This window comes from Mesoplodon bidens, assembly GCF_964165515.1.
Source record: "Mesoplodon bidens genome assembly, chromosome: X".
Taxonomy (NCBI): domain Eukaryota; kingdom Metazoa; phylum Chordata; class Mammalia; order Artiodactyla; family Ziphiidae; genus Mesoplodon; species Mesoplodon bidens.
In genome coordinates, this window is record NC_138163.1 from 136,981,138 (window position 1) to 137,001,658 (window position 20,521).

A 20,521-nucleotide genomic window follows, 5' to 3' on the forward strand; every position below is an offset into this window, starting at 1 on the left:
TGAGATCTATAGCCGAGTGATTTTTAGATAGGAGGGGAAATTTTCTAATCCTAAACAGTTGAGATCTACCCAGTGGTTTTGGGAATCCTGTAGTATTAAGATATATTATTGTGAATGGAAGAGCAAATATCCATACAATGGAACGTGACAACGAAAAAGAATGAAGTATTGACATATATGACAATATGGATGAAGCAAAAATAGTATATCATTTAACATCATGTAAAACATTATGAAATGAAAGAAGCCGGACACAGAAGACTACATATTGTATGATTCCGTTTATAAGAAGTGTCCAGAGTAGGTAAATTTATAGAGAAAGAAAGTACGTTCGTGGTGGCCAGGACCTGGGTGGAAGGACTGCTAATGGGTACTGCTTTCTGTCAGGGGTGATGAGAAAGTTCAGAAATTACTGGTGATGGTCGCACAACCTTTCTTCTGAAAACCACTGAGTTATATGATTAACTTTTGTGTTTGTGAATTATATATGAATAAACGTGTAATAAGAGTATTTTTCAAAAGATATATCATTGGTTCAATTTTTGGGTTTTTTTTTTTAATAGTGTTTATTTTTGTTGACAGTTTGCTTTATTTATTTATTTATTTATGGCTGTGTTGGGTCTTCATTTCTGTGCGAGGGCTTTCTCTAGTTGTGGCAAACGGGGGCCACTCTTCATTGCGGCACGTGGGCCTCTCACTATTGTGGCCTCTCTTGTTGCGGAGCACAGGCTCCAGATGCGCAGGCTCAGTAATTGTGGCTCACGGGCCCAGTTGCTCTGCGACATGTGGGATCTTCCCAGACCAGGGCTCGAACCCGTGTCCCCTGCATTGGCAGGCAGATTCTCAACCACTGCGCCACCAAGGAAGCCCCTCAATGTTCTTTTAACTGCAAACAAAGGTGATACTATTCTGTTCATACCGATGTTCTTAAAAGTTTAGGCATTCATACATAGGAGATGGACTATTTTATCTCATACCCAACCTTGAACTTCAAAGAACAAGAGGCCACAGCATCTTAATTTTTGGGTGACTGTTTCTGTTATCTGTTACAACCACCCCAGCCTAGAACAATCTGATGTAAATATCACAGTCCAACCATCACCAAAATTTTAGTCATGTGGAATGACAAGTTTCAAGCAGAAATTCAAATACTAGGGATAATAAATCATAGTCCTACAAAACTATATTCAAAAAGATACAGGCACCCCTATCTTCATAGCAGCACTATTTATAATAGCCAAGACATGGAAGCAACGTAAGTATCCATCGACAGATGAATGGGTAAGGAAGATGTGGTACATATATACAATGGAATACTACTCAGCCATAAAAAAGAAGGAAACAGTGCCATTTGCAGCAACATGGATGGACCTAGAGATTATCATACTAAGTGAAGTAAGTCAAAGGCAAATACCACAGGATATCACTTATATGTAGAATCTAAAATGTGACACAAATGAACTTATCTACAACACAGAAACAGACTCACAGACAGAGAGAACAGACTTGTCGTTGCCAAGGGGGAGGGGTGTTGGGGACGGGAAGGATTGGGAGTTTGGGGTTAGGAGATGCAAACTACTATATATAGAGAATGGATAAACAACAAGGTCTTACTGTAGAGTACAGGGAACTCTATTCAATATCCTGTGATAAAGCATTACTGGAAAAGAATATGAAAAAGAATGTATATATTTATATAACTGAATCACTTTGCTGGACAGCAGAAATTAACACAACATTGTAGATCAACTATACTTCAATAAAATACATTTTAATAAACAAATAAATCCTAGTCCTAGTATTTGGTACATGTTGAGTAGCTGTCAAGCTGTGCGAAGTGGATTGTGTCTCACTTAGTTATCCCACTGACCTCATGCAGAAGGTATTGTCCTTATGCTTTGCAGACAGATACAGACTGAGGGACAGACATAGTAAGCCCCTTGTCCAGAGTCACACATCCCAGTGAAAGGGAAAGAGGAGGTTTTTCCCGTGGGATTTGACTTCCAGGCTCAAACACTTATTACTGAATTGGTTAAAATTGAAAGCCTCCAGGATGCCAACTTGTACATTTACCACAGGTACTCACTACGGAAGAACCGTCTAGTGGTCATTTTCCTGTTGGTCTGTATTCTGTTGCTCAGCACACCTGAGAGATGGCTCAGACACTTTTCCTTTTGAAACACCTTGAAATCTTCATTATACATTATACATATGTATTTGTATCATAAAGTCCAGGGCAAAAAATGATATCCTATTTTAGGAAGAGGGACATATATCAGGGTGCTAAAATTGGTCTGTCATTAATGCAGGTATTTTAAAATGATAGTAATACACACAGGTATATGTAGATTTCAAGTAGAAAATTATTTAATGAGTCAATATTTCTTTTTCTTTTTGCAGAACAACGGTTCCCTGGTTTGGTGCCAGAATCACAAGCAATGTTCTAAGGTACGTTCCCTACAACTATATCAGTATTTTAAAAAAACGTTTCATTTTGTAACAACTGTAGAGTCACAGGACGTTGCCAAGCTAGTACAGAGAAATCACATGTACTCTTCACTCATTTCCCACCAGTGGTTACCCTTTACGTATATGTAGAACAATATCACAAGCAGAAAATTGCCTTGGTACAAGGTATGTATATAGTTCTATGAGATTTTATCACATGTATGGATTTAGTTAGTGTAGCCACCACTGCAATCGAGGTACATATATCAACATTACTGTATACTACCTTATTTCTCTCTTTATTCTCGAATTATTTCAATCAAAAGTATTTTTAAGGAGAAAACATCTTCTGATTACACAAGAAGATTTAATGCATTCTCCTTACGCCTAAGTTGTTTTGTATGCGTTTATTGTGTTTGTGTGTGGGAATTGCTCGTTCGCTAATCTGATTCTTTAACTAAGCAGTCTCTTTTCTATCTTGGAGTATTTCTTGTTGCACACACATGCTCTAAAGTTATCATTATACTCATTCATATGTTTCATAGCATAGATTTCTTACCTCAGTCCCCAAACATCACCATCTTTAAATATATTTATATGTTTATAGAGAGAGTATATATGTATGTATATGCTTTAGCTCCAGTCTCAAAGTCGGTTTTATATTCAGAATACTGCAGCACTTTGGGATTGTAATAGCGTTTGATGAGATTTCTTTCATGGTTACAACTATTAGACCGAACATTGAAGCATTCCTTTATTTTACAACCAAAATTTCATCTGAGCAATACACGATAATATGGAACAGCATATTTATGAAGAACATTATTAGTTTGAAGGGTCTTTCAAACAAATTATCTCAAAGTAAATGATTGTAGAATAATGTTCCTAAACCTAAAACTTCACTATAATGATACATTCTGACATTCATGCATGCGTTGTGTCATTTAATCCGCATGAGCTTTATTAAAAACAGAACAGAATTATTATGTGAATGTGAAATAATTTGGTGAAAACAAACTTTGCTTAGTTCTGACTCTCTAGATCCTGGGCAGACATGAAATGTCTGGTTTATGATCCTTTTACTCTTTTTATATAATATCATACATATTTGCTCTGATTAGAGATTTTCTGCTTATCTATTATATTAATTGTTCTTCAGTTGGTGTTTTGGGTAATTTGTTTATGTCATCACTGCAGGAGAAGATATATGTGTGTGTGTGTGTGTGTGTGTGTGTATTTATATGAATGTATGGCTATGAGGCTGACTAAATTTCATAAGTAGTGTTTTTGTCCAGTTTTGTTCGTTGGGTATTACTTGAATGATAATTTGTTGTATGAGTATTATTTCTCATAAGCACCTCTTTTCTCCTTATGCCATCAAGAAATTAATTTTTTTTTACACACTTGAAATTTGAGTGGGACACGTTCATTTAAACTGCTTTTAAAATATCCTAATTAAAGAACATTGCAGCCCTAGGGAATACAGATTGTTAAACCATATTTTATAATTGAATGATCAAGGCTGACATGAGAGACTGAACTTGACAAGAAAAGAAATCAGTTCCTTTTGCCTGAAAGCAGAAATGAATCAGTAAGTCATAGATAACTTCAACAGAAACTTTGGAATATATTACAAAGCCAACATAAATTTAAGGGTTGTCTTTACTCTGAATACTTGGGGATGAATCTTACATGTTAATCACAGTTTATCTCTTTTGGATATTATCACCATGGGATACACTTGCAGATAATTACAGTTTGCACTTCTTCTGAGATTCATGAAGCATTGTGTAGGCTTTTCCTTTGCTTTTTAGGTTAATGAGGTGAAGGGTGAGCCGTGGTAACTCCATTTTACACATGGGGAAATTCAGGCACATACGTATTGGATAATGCCCTGGAATCACTCAGCCAATCAGCAGAGGTAAACTAAAGTTTGGAATGCCATCTCCTAAGCTGTGTTGTATAGAGACCAACAACTTGAAAAACCGTTGTGAGCAAATATTGGGACCGAAGAGTAAAAACACCTCACCAAATCAAGAAGTAATGCTGATGATATAACTTTCTGAATATATGTTAAAAGATAAAGTTCACATAACATTTTATAGAAAGTACACACTTTCTAATTCGTTCTCGTTGTGTTTGCAAAGCCCATCACCTTCAGGATCCCCCCAGAAGGTGAGTTCTTCTTCCCGTCTAACTGCCTGCCTTGTCCAATCTGCCATCATCTCTTGCCTGGACCAATCCAGGAGCATCCTCTTGGGTCTCCCAGCTTCTACTGCACCCACGTGGCTGCTGGAAAGACCCTTTAAACATATAAGCTGAATCTTGCTGCTGTCTGCCTCACACCTTTTAATATCTTCCTACCTCACTCAGTCTAAGACATCGATCGGCCCTGTCTTGTCTGCCTGTGCTCTCTCTCCAACTTCCTCCTTTGCTTTACCCCCATCAAGCCTGCTTTTCCCTCCACCAGAAGGCTCCTTCCGCAGTCACCCAGCTCACCGCACCCCATTCATGTCTCAGCACAAAGGCCACCTGCTCAGCCTTGCCCTCCCAGGTCACCTCCCACCCATTTACACACTTCCTCAGCCGTATATTATACCCGCACGACATTATATAGTTGTTCCTTTATCTCTGAGAGTCTGTCTCCTTCACCAGAAAGTAAGCGCCGAGGGGCATCGACTGAGTTGTCTTTGTTCACTGTGGTATTTTCAAGCCTAGAATGGTGTTTGGCACAGAGTAGTTGCTCACCAAATATTTGTGAATGAATCCATGAATGAAGTCCATACAGTACATTTTCTTCCTCCCCCAAAGTACATCACTACTGTATTACCTTCAGGAAAAAGGTTATAATCCATTTTGTATCCATGTAACTTAGCATGATTATTTATTATTAATTAGGAAAATCTTCCTCCTATAATGAAGCCAGTACTATGAAGTCAGGGGTCTTTGGCATCATTTAGCTCCTAGATGATGTAGAGCAGTGACTTACTGTCCTGCATGGTTTGAGGCCAGTGGTTCTCAAGCTGGAGCGATTCTGCTCCCAAGGGATCATTTGGCAATGGCAGGAGACATTTGTGGTTGTCACTACTGCCATCTAGTGGGTGGAGGTCAGAAATGCTGACAAACTACAATGCATAGGACGCCCTCACAGTGAAGAAGCTGTAAGCTCAATAGCGCCGAGGGAGGTTGAAAAACCCTGGTCTGTGCATTTTGCGAGTTATAAAGGAATTGAAGAACACATTCCTATTCTCAGCAGTTTTACTTTATTATATGAAGGAAAATAAACATATAACTTACCGAGCATGTGGTATGCGCCAAGCACCTTTTCAGGGGCTCATTATATGTTAGGAGTTCTAATGCTCATCATATACAATTTCTTTATTTTAATATATTTATTTATTTATTTTTGTCTGCATTGGGTCTTCATTGCTGCACACGGGCTTTCTCTAGTTGCGGCGAGCGGGGGCTACTCTTCGTTGCAATGCCCAGGCTTCTCATTGCGGTGGCTTCTCTTGTTGTGGAGCACGGGCTCTAGGCACGCGGTCTCAGTAGTTGTGGCTCGCGGGCTCTAGAGCACAGGCTCAGTAGTTGTGGCGCCTGGGCTTAGTTGCTCTGTGGCATGTGGGATCTTCCAGGACCAGGGCTCAAACCCATGTCCCCTGCATTGGCAGGCGGATTCTTAACCACTGCACCACCAGGGAAGTCCACATCATATACAATTTCTGTAAAAGGCCAGATAGTAAATACTTCCATCTTTGTAGCCCATAAAGTCTCTGTGGCAACTACTCATGTGGCCACTCTAGCATGAAATCAGTGATAGATAGTACCTAAACAAAGGACAGTGGCTGTGTTCCAGTAAAGCTTTATGTTTGGACACTGGAATTTGAATTTCATGTAATGTTCATGTCATGAAATTTTATTATCTTTCCCAACCATTAAAAAATGTAAGAACCATTCTTTGCCTGCTGGCTGTACACAAACAAGTGCCAGGCTGGATTTGCCCATTTGCCAGAGTTTGCCATTGCATTCACATATGCAAAATCAGTCAAAAACAAAACAGTAAAGTTGCATTTGTCTCTCAATACAAAGACATATCTTGATGTATTCAAACTAAAAGATGGACAGTTTCTAGCTTCCTGTGTGGAACATTTTTGGTCAGCTTGCGAGGATTTGTTGATTGAATGAAGGAATGGTAAACAACAGTAAGAAAACATCAAACCACAATTAATTTTTGAAAATTCAGTGTTAAAACGCAATTATTAGAGCCAGTAAAAATTGTGGAGCACTTTAAGATGGGCAAAATGATGGCTGGATGTCCCCTCTTGCACCCTTGCAGGTTATCTGCATTGTTCATTGTCTTTGAGCTATTTTCTTACTCTGTAAATGTAGAAAGCTGATAATAATGCAGATGATTCTTGTCCATGGAAATGCAAATGGTTGTGTGCAGTGTATTGCAATTGATGCTTCCCCCATCAATAGACCATTTTGCATCTAGTTGTAAATCCATTTTAGCATTTGTTTTTGTGTGTGAATATATTTATATTTGTATTTCTTGGATTTCTCCTTTGAACCACATGTAACATACTACTGGTTCTTGCAGTATTTCATGAGTTAAATCTTTGAGACTTGTTCATTTTATATTTGCATGTGAGTCATGCATTTACTTTATAAAATAAGCATCCTTTGACCTTACGCTGCTCAGTTACCCTTCTAAACATTGCATCTGAGAATGGCATTCTTGTTGACACGCACCCCTGTCTGGGGAGCAGGCATGCTCATCTTTCTCCTTTTGGGTGTTATAACTCACTCACTTGACTTTTGTTTCCCATTTGGTTGTGAGGATTTGAGTTGAAAAGCAGTAATTTAGGGCTCAATCTTGGTGCGGTGGCATGTTGCTTTGATCTCAGTGGGAGTTCGGTTCTTATAAGGGCTATAACTCCAGATTCTTAGTGATTTTCCAGGTTTATTCAGAGCCAAATTTAGAGGTGAGGAAGATTGGTTTTGCTTGTATGAACATCTGGACAGTTTCATTTGACATCTCTGAAATTTATTGGATAAAGGTCAAACCCCAGAAACATAACTGAATGTGACCGTTGAAGGTTTTTGTGTTGTGTTAGATGCTTTCTATGATTTATGTGGTAATGACAGTAAATCTATAGAGCCCCAGGAAAATACATCTTAAGGAGGGAAATGAAAACTCAGGCACCCATGGCAATGCGCTATGTCCAAATACCCAAAGAACCAAAGTCGAACAGTTTATTTTTTGTAATATTCTAGTATCCAACAGTTTGAAATTTCAGTTGTTTTATATCCTTTAAAACATTTAAAGCCTATTGTAATACTTACTGATATTCCTACAGTTTTCCCTGACTTTGTGTAATCAACTTCAAGGACAAAGTTGATGTATATCGAGCATCTCTTGTCCAACATACTGATATCTTTTGGGAGGTACCAATTATTTCATAGGCAAAGCCACCACTGACATTGATTGCCAAGAAAAGTTGTAGGTTTGTGCCACTGGCGGAGTAGAAAACTTCTCCAATGTTATAATTAATTCCCTTTATTTTGGATACCAATGTTATTATTTCCATAAGTAATGATCATGATATTATTTCTAAGTAAATGGGATGTGATAATCTAGGAAGAGAAGAGAAATATTCTATTTCCTTACACCAGTGGAATTAAAATGTGTATGGAATGCATATGAAAAGAAATTGTGAGGTGTGTGAAAGTTTGGCTAGTGTTCTTTTCAAATACCAGTCTGTACATGCAGTATTGTAGTGGCATGATGAATAAAAATTGTCAAATGCACATTTGTTAGACTATCCTATAACATCATGCCAGTACATGGCGTGATTTTAAGTACCCCAAAGGCCATTATGTGCTTTTGTGCTTAGCAGGAGATGAAGTCTGTCCTCCGGGAGACCTGAGCTCTTGGATTTCCTGGTCTCCATGAAGCTGAAAAATCACATCATCAGCAACCTTGAGTCAGGGGTCCATGTGTAACTGCATTCTCAAGTACTCCATCCAGTGTCCCTGTAGGGGAACATTCAAGTCGGTATCACCTCTGAGGTGAAGGCAGAAATGGAGAAAAAAAGAAAGGACAAAGTGAGAGAATGTGGAGCAACAGATAAAAACAAAAAGAACTTAACAAATGGGGGAGCTAAATGAATATCTAGTTTCCAAACTTCATTTCTGAAGTGGTAGGTGCTGAGGTTTGTGAGAATCAGCGAAGGCTCCCATCAGGGTCCCTGCTAGGGCTCAGGCAGGTGGATCGGTGAGTTGATGATTTTAACAATGAGAGATTTGCCATCTGTCACCGCCTCCTGGAATGCAAGCTCACAGCTCTAATTGGAGCCTTCAGCATGGAAGGCAGCCTGAACTGGTGTCGCTGATTTGCTTTCCCTCACACTGTCATTCTTATGGTAAGTGTTTTCTGCCCTCACGCTGGGAACTTTTATCAAACATATTAGTGTGCTTTGGGGCGATCATTAGCCATCAGTAGCTGGAACATTCCAGGGTTTTTTTAGCCTGGAAACTAGCCTGTGCGCTGCAGTAACTTGCAACGCTTGGCCAGGCTCACAGCACAATCAGTATTTAAGGAAAAGAACAGGTTCGTATTTGGATGTAAATCCAACATGTGACATGTTAATAGCCCATCGTGTTTCTGAGTTTCCATATCAGTTTTTACGGATGCGAAAGACTTCCACCTGCTGTAAACTTCAAAGCAAAGACATGTGGAGGGGCAAAAACATCTGTATACAGGTCTTTGTCCTCACCCCTTCCTCAGCTCTTCCTATTAATTTCTCCTTCCATCTGATGAAAGAAGGTGCCAACGAAATCTCTTAGTTGGTTCATGACTGATCAAGGGTTCTTGAAAGCTGGCTTTAGAAAGGGGATGCATTTTGAACGTATGAAACACAGATACATCAGGAGGCGTCACAGGGTGATTATGGTCTGACAGACGTTTTGAAGTTGTATTCATCAGAAGGTACACAGAGGAGCCTAGATGAGCTCCGATTGCTTGAAGATGTTGGGTTTGAGCTGGCAACTGGCAAAGAGCACCAGTGTCGATTGAAGGATGCGAATGGTTGTGTTTCAGAGAGAAGATCGACTTGGACTTCAGTAAGCTGGGGAGGGCAGAATTTGTGGGCACTGAATACGTCAGTGTGCTGAGTTGCCCTGCCTTTTCCAAGGAGAAGTAGTCTCCCCTGAGGTGAAAACTCTCACTTGAATTGGGGGGGGGGGGCGGTCAGCATTTGTTTTTCTATGTTCATGATTGTGACCCCATCCTGTAGGTAATCCTTGACATGAGGGTCAAGTTGTTCTACCGAATCATACACAGGAATTCCTCTTAGAAGCCTAATATGTGTTGGTACATGGTCTGACTTGGAAACATTATTGCTTTATGTTTGTAAAAGAGCAGTTGTTATAGGGAAATAAATCTAGGTATTAATTTCAACTCTGTTTTTACTACCTGACACTCTCTTTACTAGGAGATGCTCTTGTGTCTAATTTGCCTAAAGAAGGAATATAGGCTAATTATTTGAAAAATTAATTTTCCTTTCTCAAGATTTCTCACTTTTTATCTATTTGATGTGGAAGAACTTCCTTCATCCTATAAATAATCACATTCAGTTACCTTAGTTTATTTGTTTTCTAACCTTTGGGGTCATAGGACTTTCTGTAAGATTCATTGCTCAAAGCATGACGTTCTTTGGGTGATGTTGTTACTGAACCAAAAACTTGGGTCTGATTGCCTGTGCAGTAAACCCAATCTACTGACACTGGGTTGTGGTGAAGGGAAGTGTAGTGTTGATTGCAAGGCCAAGAAAGGAGCATGGACAGCTCATGCTCAGAAGACCCAAACTCCCTAATGGCTTTCAGGGAAACGTTTTTAATGACTCGGTGAGGAGAAGGGTTGCAGGTGTATGATCAGCTTGTGGACATAATTTTATTGGTTGGTGGTGAGGTAATCTGGTGGTATTTTGGGAGTCAACGTCATCAACCTTCTGGTTCCAGCTGGTCTAGGGTCGACGTGCTTGTGGTCAATGTGAAGTTAACTTCTTCCACCTGGTGGGGGTTTCAGTATCTCCAAAACAGCCGAAGGACATGGCTCAGAATATTATCTATAGCCCTTGAGAAGGAAAGGAATGTCCTTGATTTTGTTTAATGGCTAAACTATTATTTTGTCTTGCTTGACTGTTTTCCTTTGTTTCTGCATTTTTCACTTCTCAGATTAAATTTGTTCTTTGGAACTCAGGGAAAGCCTAGGAGGCTAAAGTTTTTCTACAAACAAGAGGAATGCAGAGGACATGGGGGGATGGTCTGTCCTGGGAAGGTCCCATAGGGTGCTGCTTGGTTATAATATGGTGTGTGTGTGTGTGTGTGTGTGTGTGTGTAATGGCTAAGCTGGGCATTTGTTCTAAACTCTTTTTCAGCCTAAAATTACCGTAGCTGTGCATGGGATCTACCATTGAGTTTGTACCTTTTGTTTTCTTCTGGGTTGGAAGAGAAAATTTTTCCTAAGGAGGATCTTTATCAAGTACTCCCTTCATCTTCTTTGGTGCGTGTCTAGGCAGAGTTAGGATGACGTTTTTATTCAGGCAGTCATCCTCATTAGGATCTGTAATTTTTGCTGTGGATGTCAGAGCTCACAGCAGTTCTGCTGGCTGTGAAATGACAGTGATGTATCAACAAGCCACTGCTCTCCTGCTACTTGCCAAGAACTAGAATATCAAACCTTTTGTATCCTTGCAGTACCAAAAGGCACCAGAGAGGAACAACATTTATACATGCCTGATAGATATATAGTTTCCAGATGCTGTACAATCCATGCTTCCATTACAGGACTAACTATGTCCTTTCACAATCTCAAAATTGTCCTTTGACAAATGACGTTTACTGAATCCCATGTTGCTGCAATGCAGCACGTGTAATATTCTCAGAAACTATCTCACAAACCCAGTCACCAAGGCCACTCTGAGGAACTTGCCAAGGACATCGGTCTGTTATTCCATGCCATCTTTAGGAGAAAACTTGGGAAAGCATTCATCGTGTTCACTTTATCAGTACTAATTATGCGTCCCTTAGAAACTGGTAGATATTTTAGCCTGTGGACACTGTTTTCCCCTTAGAACTGTTAGAAAGCTGAATGATAAATAAAATCACCTACTTTAACAAGGTTACTGAAATTTATCCCATGTATATGGGGACTAGCTTCATCCCTGACTCCAGTTTTTATTTTCCTTTATCTTGTTTTTATCACACATACGTAAGATTTGTTTTCTAGCTGTATCCCGTGGATCTTTGTAAACTGTCTTGAATCCTTTTAGGAGTGAGAAAGGCAATAGATAAATCCATAAATCCCTAAAATAACAAATAACTAGAGAAATGCCGCATTGTGGCTGACACTTGCCTGGTGCGTTCTTTAGTTTCCTGAACCATTTTATCCACAGTTTCATGGTTCACTGAGGTGAGATGACAAGACATCTATATTCCTAGCAGAGCTCTTTCAGCTGGTGCTGCTGACAACTAGGGCTTCATTCCTTGGAAAGGCGCGAAGGTGGCCCCTTGTCATTTAGGTAGTGGCTGTGACTGGGCCGAAGAAAGAAGAAAATGCAGTTTAAGTTGTGAAACCAGGGGGTGAGTATGGACGTGTTCTGAGGGGGAATGAGGTAAGTGGAACAAAGGTGAAAAGCTTTTGTTGGTGAGCGCCTTTTCGAGCCAAAGGGGTTTGGCCCTGTCTTCACAGATCTTAAGTCATAAATAGCAGAGGTCAAAGAATAGTCTTTAAAACCGCACAATAAAGAAAGAACTTCTCTCAACTGGGTCTTTTCAGAGCAGAGCTACCAATGTGGGTGAGTTCATTTTCCATTCGCATGGGGGAGGCAATGACTTGAAGTGCGCACTCTGTAAAGATGGCCCTCCCTCCCTCCCTCCCTCCTTTTCCCTTTTCTTTCTCTTTACTTACTTTTTCTCTCTCTCCCTTCCTCCTTCCCTCCCTCCCTCCCTTTTTTCTTTCCTTCTTTCTCTCTATTATAGTATCTCTTAGAGTAGCAAATGTTGATGTCTGTGAAGAACCTTCCCAATCTGCCTTAGGTGATGGGAGTTCCTCTTGAAAATTTTAGGCACAGAGTAATAGAAGTGCTTGAACTGGGCATTTTACCTTCTTTAGCTACAGCAGAAATCCCACTCAAGCTACAGCGTGTGCATCTCCATGTGCTTTTCCTTACGCCACTAGCGCAGTTCACATGGATGTTGACGTATATTCGTGTTGGAAGCCAGGTCGCGGTAAGGCGGAGCTGAAGGAGAGACGTGTGCTGGTGGTTAGAAAACTGGGGTCACGTGGCATTGCCTTACTAAACACCGGGCGTTTTAAGTAATTACAAGTGACGGAGGCTGCGTCACATCCCACGTAGGGAATGAGAACCGTGGAAGCTGCCTGGGCCAGGATGGGCCTTGCGCTGTGCAAGCAGAGGCCACTGGGTGTTCGGCCGCCTGCAGATGTGGCCCGTTCAGCCTTTCGTAGACGTTTCTCACGTGCCTCGATGGCAGCTTTGTGGAGAGGGGCCCGGGAGCTGCCCGCTCTTCCTCCGACGGAATGCAGCTCTTCTGGAGTCCATCTGTGGATGAAGGTGGGGCTCTGGAGGGCTGCGCGCCTCCGGGTTCTCACAGCTGCAGGGTTGAACTTGGACGGTTGCAGATGAATGAGCTGCCTTTCCCCAGAGAAGCTGCATAATGGCTTCGGGACTATTAAGCTGTGAAGATTCATGCTCTGGCGTTTGGGAGTGTGTGTTCTGCATCTTTTCCTTGGGGAGCGAGGGGGGCATTGCGTTTTTGGCTTTTTACATCTAACTGTATGCACATTTTCCCTTTTTGTATGAGGAAATAAAGCCTGCACTAAGGGTAAACCCTCCCCTCCTCCTAAATCCTTCCACAAAAAGATACTTATTAAGGCTGGCATTCTGAAGAACTAAATGCTTCTTTAACTTTGCTTTATCTGCTTCAATGAGCACAGTGTACGGAGTCCGGGGAATTCACATTATGGCCGCGAGCCGCCCTCCCTATTCTCTGGGGCCCTTTGGGCACAGAAATAATCCCTTCCTAGAAGCTTTTGAGAAAGGAACTGAACTATGCGGGCTAATCAACTGTAAATCTTGGCCATCCCCAAAGTCTTGCATGAAGTTGCATCGAAAAGTGTCCCGATCACCAAGAAGCCTAATTTTAAGATCTAGGGCAAATCTGCCGCAAACATGTTGATTTGCTGTGTTTTAAAACTCTGGAGTGCTGCTCCTTTCTGCAGCCATCCTCCGCTTTTGTTGTTTGCATCCTGTGTATGTTTCTTTCGTTTTTTTGTCATTTGGAGACAAAAAGACAATGAAACTCCTTAGAACTTTTGTTTTCCAACTGGTAATGGAGAATATTATAAGGAGACGTGAACTCTGATGGAACGTTAAATTACAAACACTCGGAGGCTTTTCTATGTGACTTCTAAATCATTTTCTGCTCAGTCAGAGGACAATATTGGGGAGGAAAAAAATAACCTAGGTTGGGGGAGTCACATCGCCAGGCCTCTGTGAGCCACCGTGCTGGAATCCCCCATGTTTTCACAGTGGCTGTCATTCTGCTGAGAGGTTGTGTCTTGCTCAGGACGAAGGCAAAGCTAGGTTGCCTGCCTTCTCCTTGGGCCTCTAAGATTGTATCAACAATGCATTTATAGTAGCATAAATCAAGCCTTAAGACACTTAATGTACAGAGGTGAAGGCTGTCTTTCTGAATCACCAAAACCTAATGGAAATGGGACAGTGGCATTGGCTCTCTGATATTTGGAAGGCAGGATGAGACCTTCATTTTTGGCCAGTGAAATGCCCCCTCTTTACCTGCCTCATTCTTGCTGATAGTCCTCCGTCTCTACGTGCACAAACCACGGCCATTATTTCTATCCTGAGCTGTGGGTTCAGCTCCATACTGATCATTTCTGATTTACGGTCCTTTAAAAACCCTTTAAGTTGCTGTGTCCTCATTAAGACACATTTCTTCTGCCCTTTGCATGCGAGGTGGTGAGCGTCATGTGGAGAGTCTGGTCTTTGGGCTCCAGGGCTGAGGGTGTGACTTACAAGCTCTGTGACCTGGACCAGGTTGCCTCTTTGCCTTCTCCAAACCTGTCCCTCACCCTGGATTCTCTATAGTCATTAAAAACATGGATATTCCCTCAATCACTCAACCTAAAAACTCACAATTCTCTTTAGTGCCATCCTCTTCCTTTACCTTTATACCCATCCTTCTGCAAAGTTCTTCCGTTTCATGCCTCAAGCTAATTTGCCATCCTCTCTGCTGTAACTCACACATGTATCGTCCTTGAAATATACTTGTCTCATGGCCTCTGTTTTCTCCCTCTTTCGACTGTTTTATGGCTCCCAACTTCTTAGAGCAATGCTTCTCAAACATTAGCATGCTTAAACGTCTCCTGGTGAGCTTACTCTAGTACAGGTTCCTGGGTCCCACCTCCAAAGATTCTAATTCAGTAGGTCTGGGCTGGGTTTCAGATTCTGTGTTTCTAAGAGACTTCCAGTGGCTTCTGGTGTTGCTGGTCCAGGGTAGCTTCAAGTTTCTCACCATTAAGTCTGATGATAGCTGTAGGTATTTTTGTCAATAGTCTTTATCAAGTTGAGAAAGTTTCCCTCTATTCCTAATTTACTGAAAGTCTTTATCATGAATGAGTGTCAGATTTTGTTAAATGATTTTCCTGCATCTATTAATATAATCATGTGATTTTTCTCTTTTAGTCTCTTATCGTTATGGATTACATTAATTGATTTTTGAATGTTGAGCCAGCATTGCATTCAATGCTGGGGTAAATCCCTGTTGGTCAAGTGTTGTGAATTCTTTTTATACATTTTTGGATTTGGTTTGCTGATATTTTCTTGAGGATTTCTGCATCTGTGTTCATGAGAGATAATTTTCTACAGCTTTCTTGTAATGTCTTTGTCTGGTTTGGGTATTAGGGTAATGTTGGCCTCATAGAATGAGTGAGGAATTATTCTCCCTGCTGCTATCCTCTGAAAGAGACTGTAGAGAATTGGTATAATTCCTTCCTTAAATGTTTGGTAGAATTCACCAGTGATCCCGTGTGGGCCTGGTGCTTTCTGTTTTTGAAGGTTATTAATTATTATTATTATTTTTTTTTGCGGTACGCGGGCCTCTCACTGTTGTGGCCTCTCCCCCTGTGGAGCACAGGCTCCGGACGCGCAGGCTCAGTGGCCACGTGTCACGGGCCCAGCCGCTCCACGGCACGTGGGATCTTCCCGGACCGGGGCACGAACCCGCGTCCCCTGCATCGGCAGGCGGACTGTCAACCACTGTGCCACCAGGGAAGCCCCATGAAGGTTATTAATTATTGATTCAATGTCTTAACATAGATATAAGCATATTCAGATCATTGCTTCTTGTGTGAGTTTTGGCAGGTTGTATCTTTTAAGGAATTAGTCGATTTCATCTAGGTTATTGAATTTTGGGGCATAGAGTTGTTCATAGTATTCCTTTATTATACTCTAAATTTCCATGTGATCCATAGTGATGTCCCCTCTTTCATTTCTGATATTAGTAATTTGTGTCCTCTCCCTTTTTCTTTGTTAGCCTGACTGGAGGCTTAATGATTTTATTGATCTTTTTAAAGAAACAGCTTTTGGTTTTGTTGATTTTCTTTATTGATTTCCTGTTTGTTTGTTTGTTTTGTTTTTTGCGGTACGCGGGCCTCTCACTGTTGTGGCCTCTCCCGTTGCAGAGCACAGGCTCCGGACGCGCAAGCTCAGTGGCCATGGCTCACGGGCCCAGCCGCTCCGTGGCATGTGGGATCTTCCCAGACCAGAGCACGAACCCGCGTCCCCTGCATCAGCAGGTGGACTCTCAACCACTGCGCCACGAGGGAAGCCCTGATTTCCTGTTTTTAATTTCATTTATTTCTGTTCTAATTCTTTATTCTTCTCCTCACTTTGGATTTAATTTGTTCTTTTTTTTCTAGTATAGTAAATTGGAAACTTAGATTATTGATTTTAGATATTTCTTTTCTAATATAACAGTCAATGCTGTATGTTTTTCTTTAAGTACTGATTCCCCTACATGCCACAGGTTTTGAAAAGTTGTATTTTTATATTCATTTAGTTCAAAATAATTTTGAATTACTTTTGAGATTTCTTCTTTGACCCATGTCTTATTTAGAAGTGTGTTGTTTAATCTCCATATGTTTGGGGGTTTTCCAGTGATCTTTCTGTTATTAATTTCTAGTTTTCATTCCATTGTGATCTGGGAGCAGACATTGTATGATATCTCTTCTTTTAAATTTGTTATAGTGTATTTTATGGCCCAGAATGTGGCCTGTCTTCATGAGTATTCCATGTGAGCTTGAGAAAAATGTGTATTCTGCTGTTGTTGGATGAAGTAGTCTATAGATGTCAATTATATACAGTTGACTGTTGGTACTGTTGAGTTCAACCATATCTTCACTGATTTTCTGCCTGCTGGATCTGTACATTGCTGAGAGAGGGGTGTTGAAGTCTCCAGCTATGATAGTGATTGCACCTATTTCTCCTTGTGGTTCTATTTGGGTTTGTCTCATGGAGTTTGTTAAGAACCGTTATGTCTTCTTGGAGAATTGACCCCTTTATCATTATGTAATCGTCTTTTTTTATCCCTGATAATTTTCTTTACTTTGAAGTCTGCTGTGTCTGAAATTAATATAGCTATTTATGCTTTCTTATGATTAGTATTAGCATACTTTTAATCTATATGTGTCTGTATATTTAAGGCACACTTCTTATAGACAACATATAGTTGGGTCTGGTGTTTTGATTCATTCTGACAATCAGTGTCTTTTAATTGGTACATTTAGACTATTGACATTCAAAGTGATTATTGATTTAGTTGAGCTAATATCTATCACATTTGATACTATTTTGTTTGTTGCTGTTGTTCTTTGTACTTTTTGTGTTTTTTTAAAATTGAAGTCTAGATGATTTACAGTGATTCAGGTGTATAGCAAAGTCATTCAGTTTTATAGATAGATAGAGATATTCTTTTTCAGATTTTTTTCTGTTGTAGGTTATTACAAGATATTGAATATAGCTCCCTGTGCTATACAGTAGGTCCTTGTTGTTTACCTGTTTTACATGTACTAGCGTGTATCTCTTAATCCCAAACTCCTAATTTATCCCTCCCACCCCTTCCCCTTTGGTAACCATAAGTTTGTTTTCTGTGTCTGTGAGTTTAATTCTGGTTTTTTAAATTTGTATTATTTTTTTAGATTCTACAGATAAGTGGTATCTTGATACTTGTATATCACTGACTTCACTTAGTATGATAATCTCTAGGTCCATCCATGTTGCTGCAAAGCATTATTTCATTATTCTTTTATGACTAATATTCCACTGTGTATATATACCACATCTTCTTTATCCATTTATCTGTCAGTGGACACTTAGGTTGCTTCCATGTCCTGGCTATTGTGAATAGTGCTGAAATGAACGTTGGGGTGCATGTATCTTTTCGAATTATGGTTTTCTCCAGGTATATGCCCAGGAGTGGGATTGCTGGGTCATATGGTAATTCTATTTTTAGTTTTTTGTGGGACTTCCATACTGTTCTCCATAGTGGCTGTATCAATTTACATTCCCACCAACAGTGTAGGAGGGTTCCTTTTTCCCCACACTCTCCAGCATTTGGTGTTTGTAGATTTTTTTTTTTTTTTTTTTTTTTTTTTTGCGGTACGCGGGCCTCTCACTGTTGTGGCCTCTCCCGTTGCGGAGCACGGGCTCTGGATGCGCAGGCTCAGTGGCCATGGCTCACGGGCCCAGCCGCTCTGCGGCATGTGGGATCTTCCCAGACCGGGGCACGAACCCGGGTCCCCTGCATCGGCAGGCGGACTCTCAACCACTGCGCCACCAGGGAAGCCCTGTAGATTTTTTTGTGATAGCAATTCTGACCAGTGTGAGGTGGTACCTAATTGTGGTTTTGATTTGCATTTCTCTAATAATTAGGGATGTTGAGCATCTTTTCATTTGCCTGTTGGCCATTTCTCTTCTTTGGAGAAATGTCTATTTAGGTCTTCTGCCCATTTTTTGATTGGTTTTTTTTTTTTTTATTGAGCTGTATAAGCTGTTTGCATATTTTAGAAATTAAGCCCTTGTCTGTCACATTGTTTGCAAATATTTTCTCCCATTCTGTGGGTTGTCTTTTCATTTTGTTTATAGTTTCCTTTGCTGGGCAAAAGCTTTTAAGTTTCATTAGGTCTCATTTGTTTATTTTTGCTTTTGCTTCCATTACTCTAGGAGAAGGATCCAAAAAAAAATATTGCTGTGATTTATGTCAAAGAGTGTTCTGCCTATGTTTTCCTCTAGGAGTTTTATAATATCCAATCTTACATTTAGGCCTTTAATCCATTTTGAGTTTATTTTTGTATATGGTGTTAGAGAATATTCTAATTTCATTCTTTTACATGTAGCTGTCCAGTTTTCCCAGCACCACTTATCGAAGAGACTGTTTTTTCTCTGTTGTATGTTCTTGCCTCCTTTGCCATAGATTAATTGACCATAGATGCGTGGGTTTATTTCTGGGCTCTCTATCCTGTTCCATTGGTCTGTGCGTCTGTTTTTGTGCCAGTACCATACTGTTTTGATGACTGTAGCTTTGTAGTATATTCTGAAGTCAGGGAGTGTGATTCCTCCAGCTTGATTCTTCTTTCTCAAGATTATTTTGGCTCTTCGGGGTCTTTTATGTTTCCACACAAATTTTCAAATATTTTGTTCTCCTTCTGTGAAAAATGCCATTGGTAATTTGATAGGAATTGCACTGAATCTGTAGATTGCCTTGGGTAGTACAGTCATTTAAATAATATTGGTTCTTCCAATCCAAGAACATGGTGTATCTTTCCATCTGTTTGTGTCAACTTCACTTTCTTTCATCAGTGTCTTATAGTTTCTGGAGTATAGGTCTTTTGCCTCCTTAGGTAGGGTTATTCCTGGGTACTTTATTCTTTTTGATGCAATGGTAAGTGGGATTGTTTCCTTAATTTCTCTTTCTGATAGTTCATTGTTAATGTTCAGAAATGCAACAGATTTCTGTATATTAATTTTGTATCCTGCAGCTTTACCAAATTCATTGATGAGCTCTAGTAGTTTTCTGGTGATGTCTTTAGGATTTTCTGTGTAAAGTATCATGACATCTGCAAACTGTGACAGTTTTATTTCTTTCTTTCCAGTTTGGATTCCTTTTATTTCTTTTTATTCTCTGATTGCTGTGACTAAGACTTTCAAATCTATGTTGAATAAAAGTGGTGAGAGTGGGCATCCTTGTCTTGTTCCTGATCTTAGAGGAATTCTTTCAGTTTTTCACTATTGAGTATGATGTTTACTGTGGGTTTGTCATATATGGCCTTTATTATGTTGAGGTGTGTTCCCTGTATGCCCACTTTCTGGAGAGTTTTTATCATAAATGAATGGGGAATTTTATCAAATGCTTTTTCTGCATCTATTGAGATAATCATATGGTTTTTATTCTTCAATTGGTTAATGTGTATCAAATTGATTAATTTGTGGATTTTGAAAAATTCTTGCATCCCTGGGATAAATCCCACTCGATCAAGGTGTATGATCCTTTTAATGTATTGTTAGATTCAATTTGCAAGTATTTTGTTGAGGATTTTTGCATCTATGCTCATCGGTGATATTGGCCTGTAGTTTTCTTTTTGTGGTATCTTTTTCTGGTTGTGGTATCAGAGTGATAGTGGCCTCGTAAAATGAGTTCGGAAGCATTCCTTCCTCTGCAATTTTTTGGAATACTTTGAGAAGTACTGTTGTTACCTCTTTTCTAAATGTTTGGTAGAATTTGCCTGTGAAGGCATGTGGTCCTGGACTTTTTTTGTTGTTGGGAGTTTTTAAATTACTGATTCAATTTCAGTACTGGTAATTGGTCTGTTCATATTTTCTATTTCTTCCTGGTTTAGTCTTGGGAGATTGTACCTCTCTAAGAATTTGTCCATTTCTTCTAGGTTGTCCATTTTATTGGCATATATTTGCTC

General features: G+C 40.0%; 1 protein-coding gene across 1 annotated transcript in view; it reads left to right on the plus strand.

The window, feature by feature from the left end:
- Positions 1 to 20,521, plus strand: part of LOC308608491 (anosmin-1) — a 195,574-nt gene that overhangs the window by 36,782 nt on the left and 138,271 nt on the right. The window contains exon 2 of the mRNA XM_081221646.1: positions 2,401 to 2,448. Coding sequence (XP_081077772.1) covers positions 2,401 to 2,448 — 48 coding nt within the window. The remainder of the gene's footprint in view (positions 1 to 2,400; positions 2,449 to 20,521) is intronic.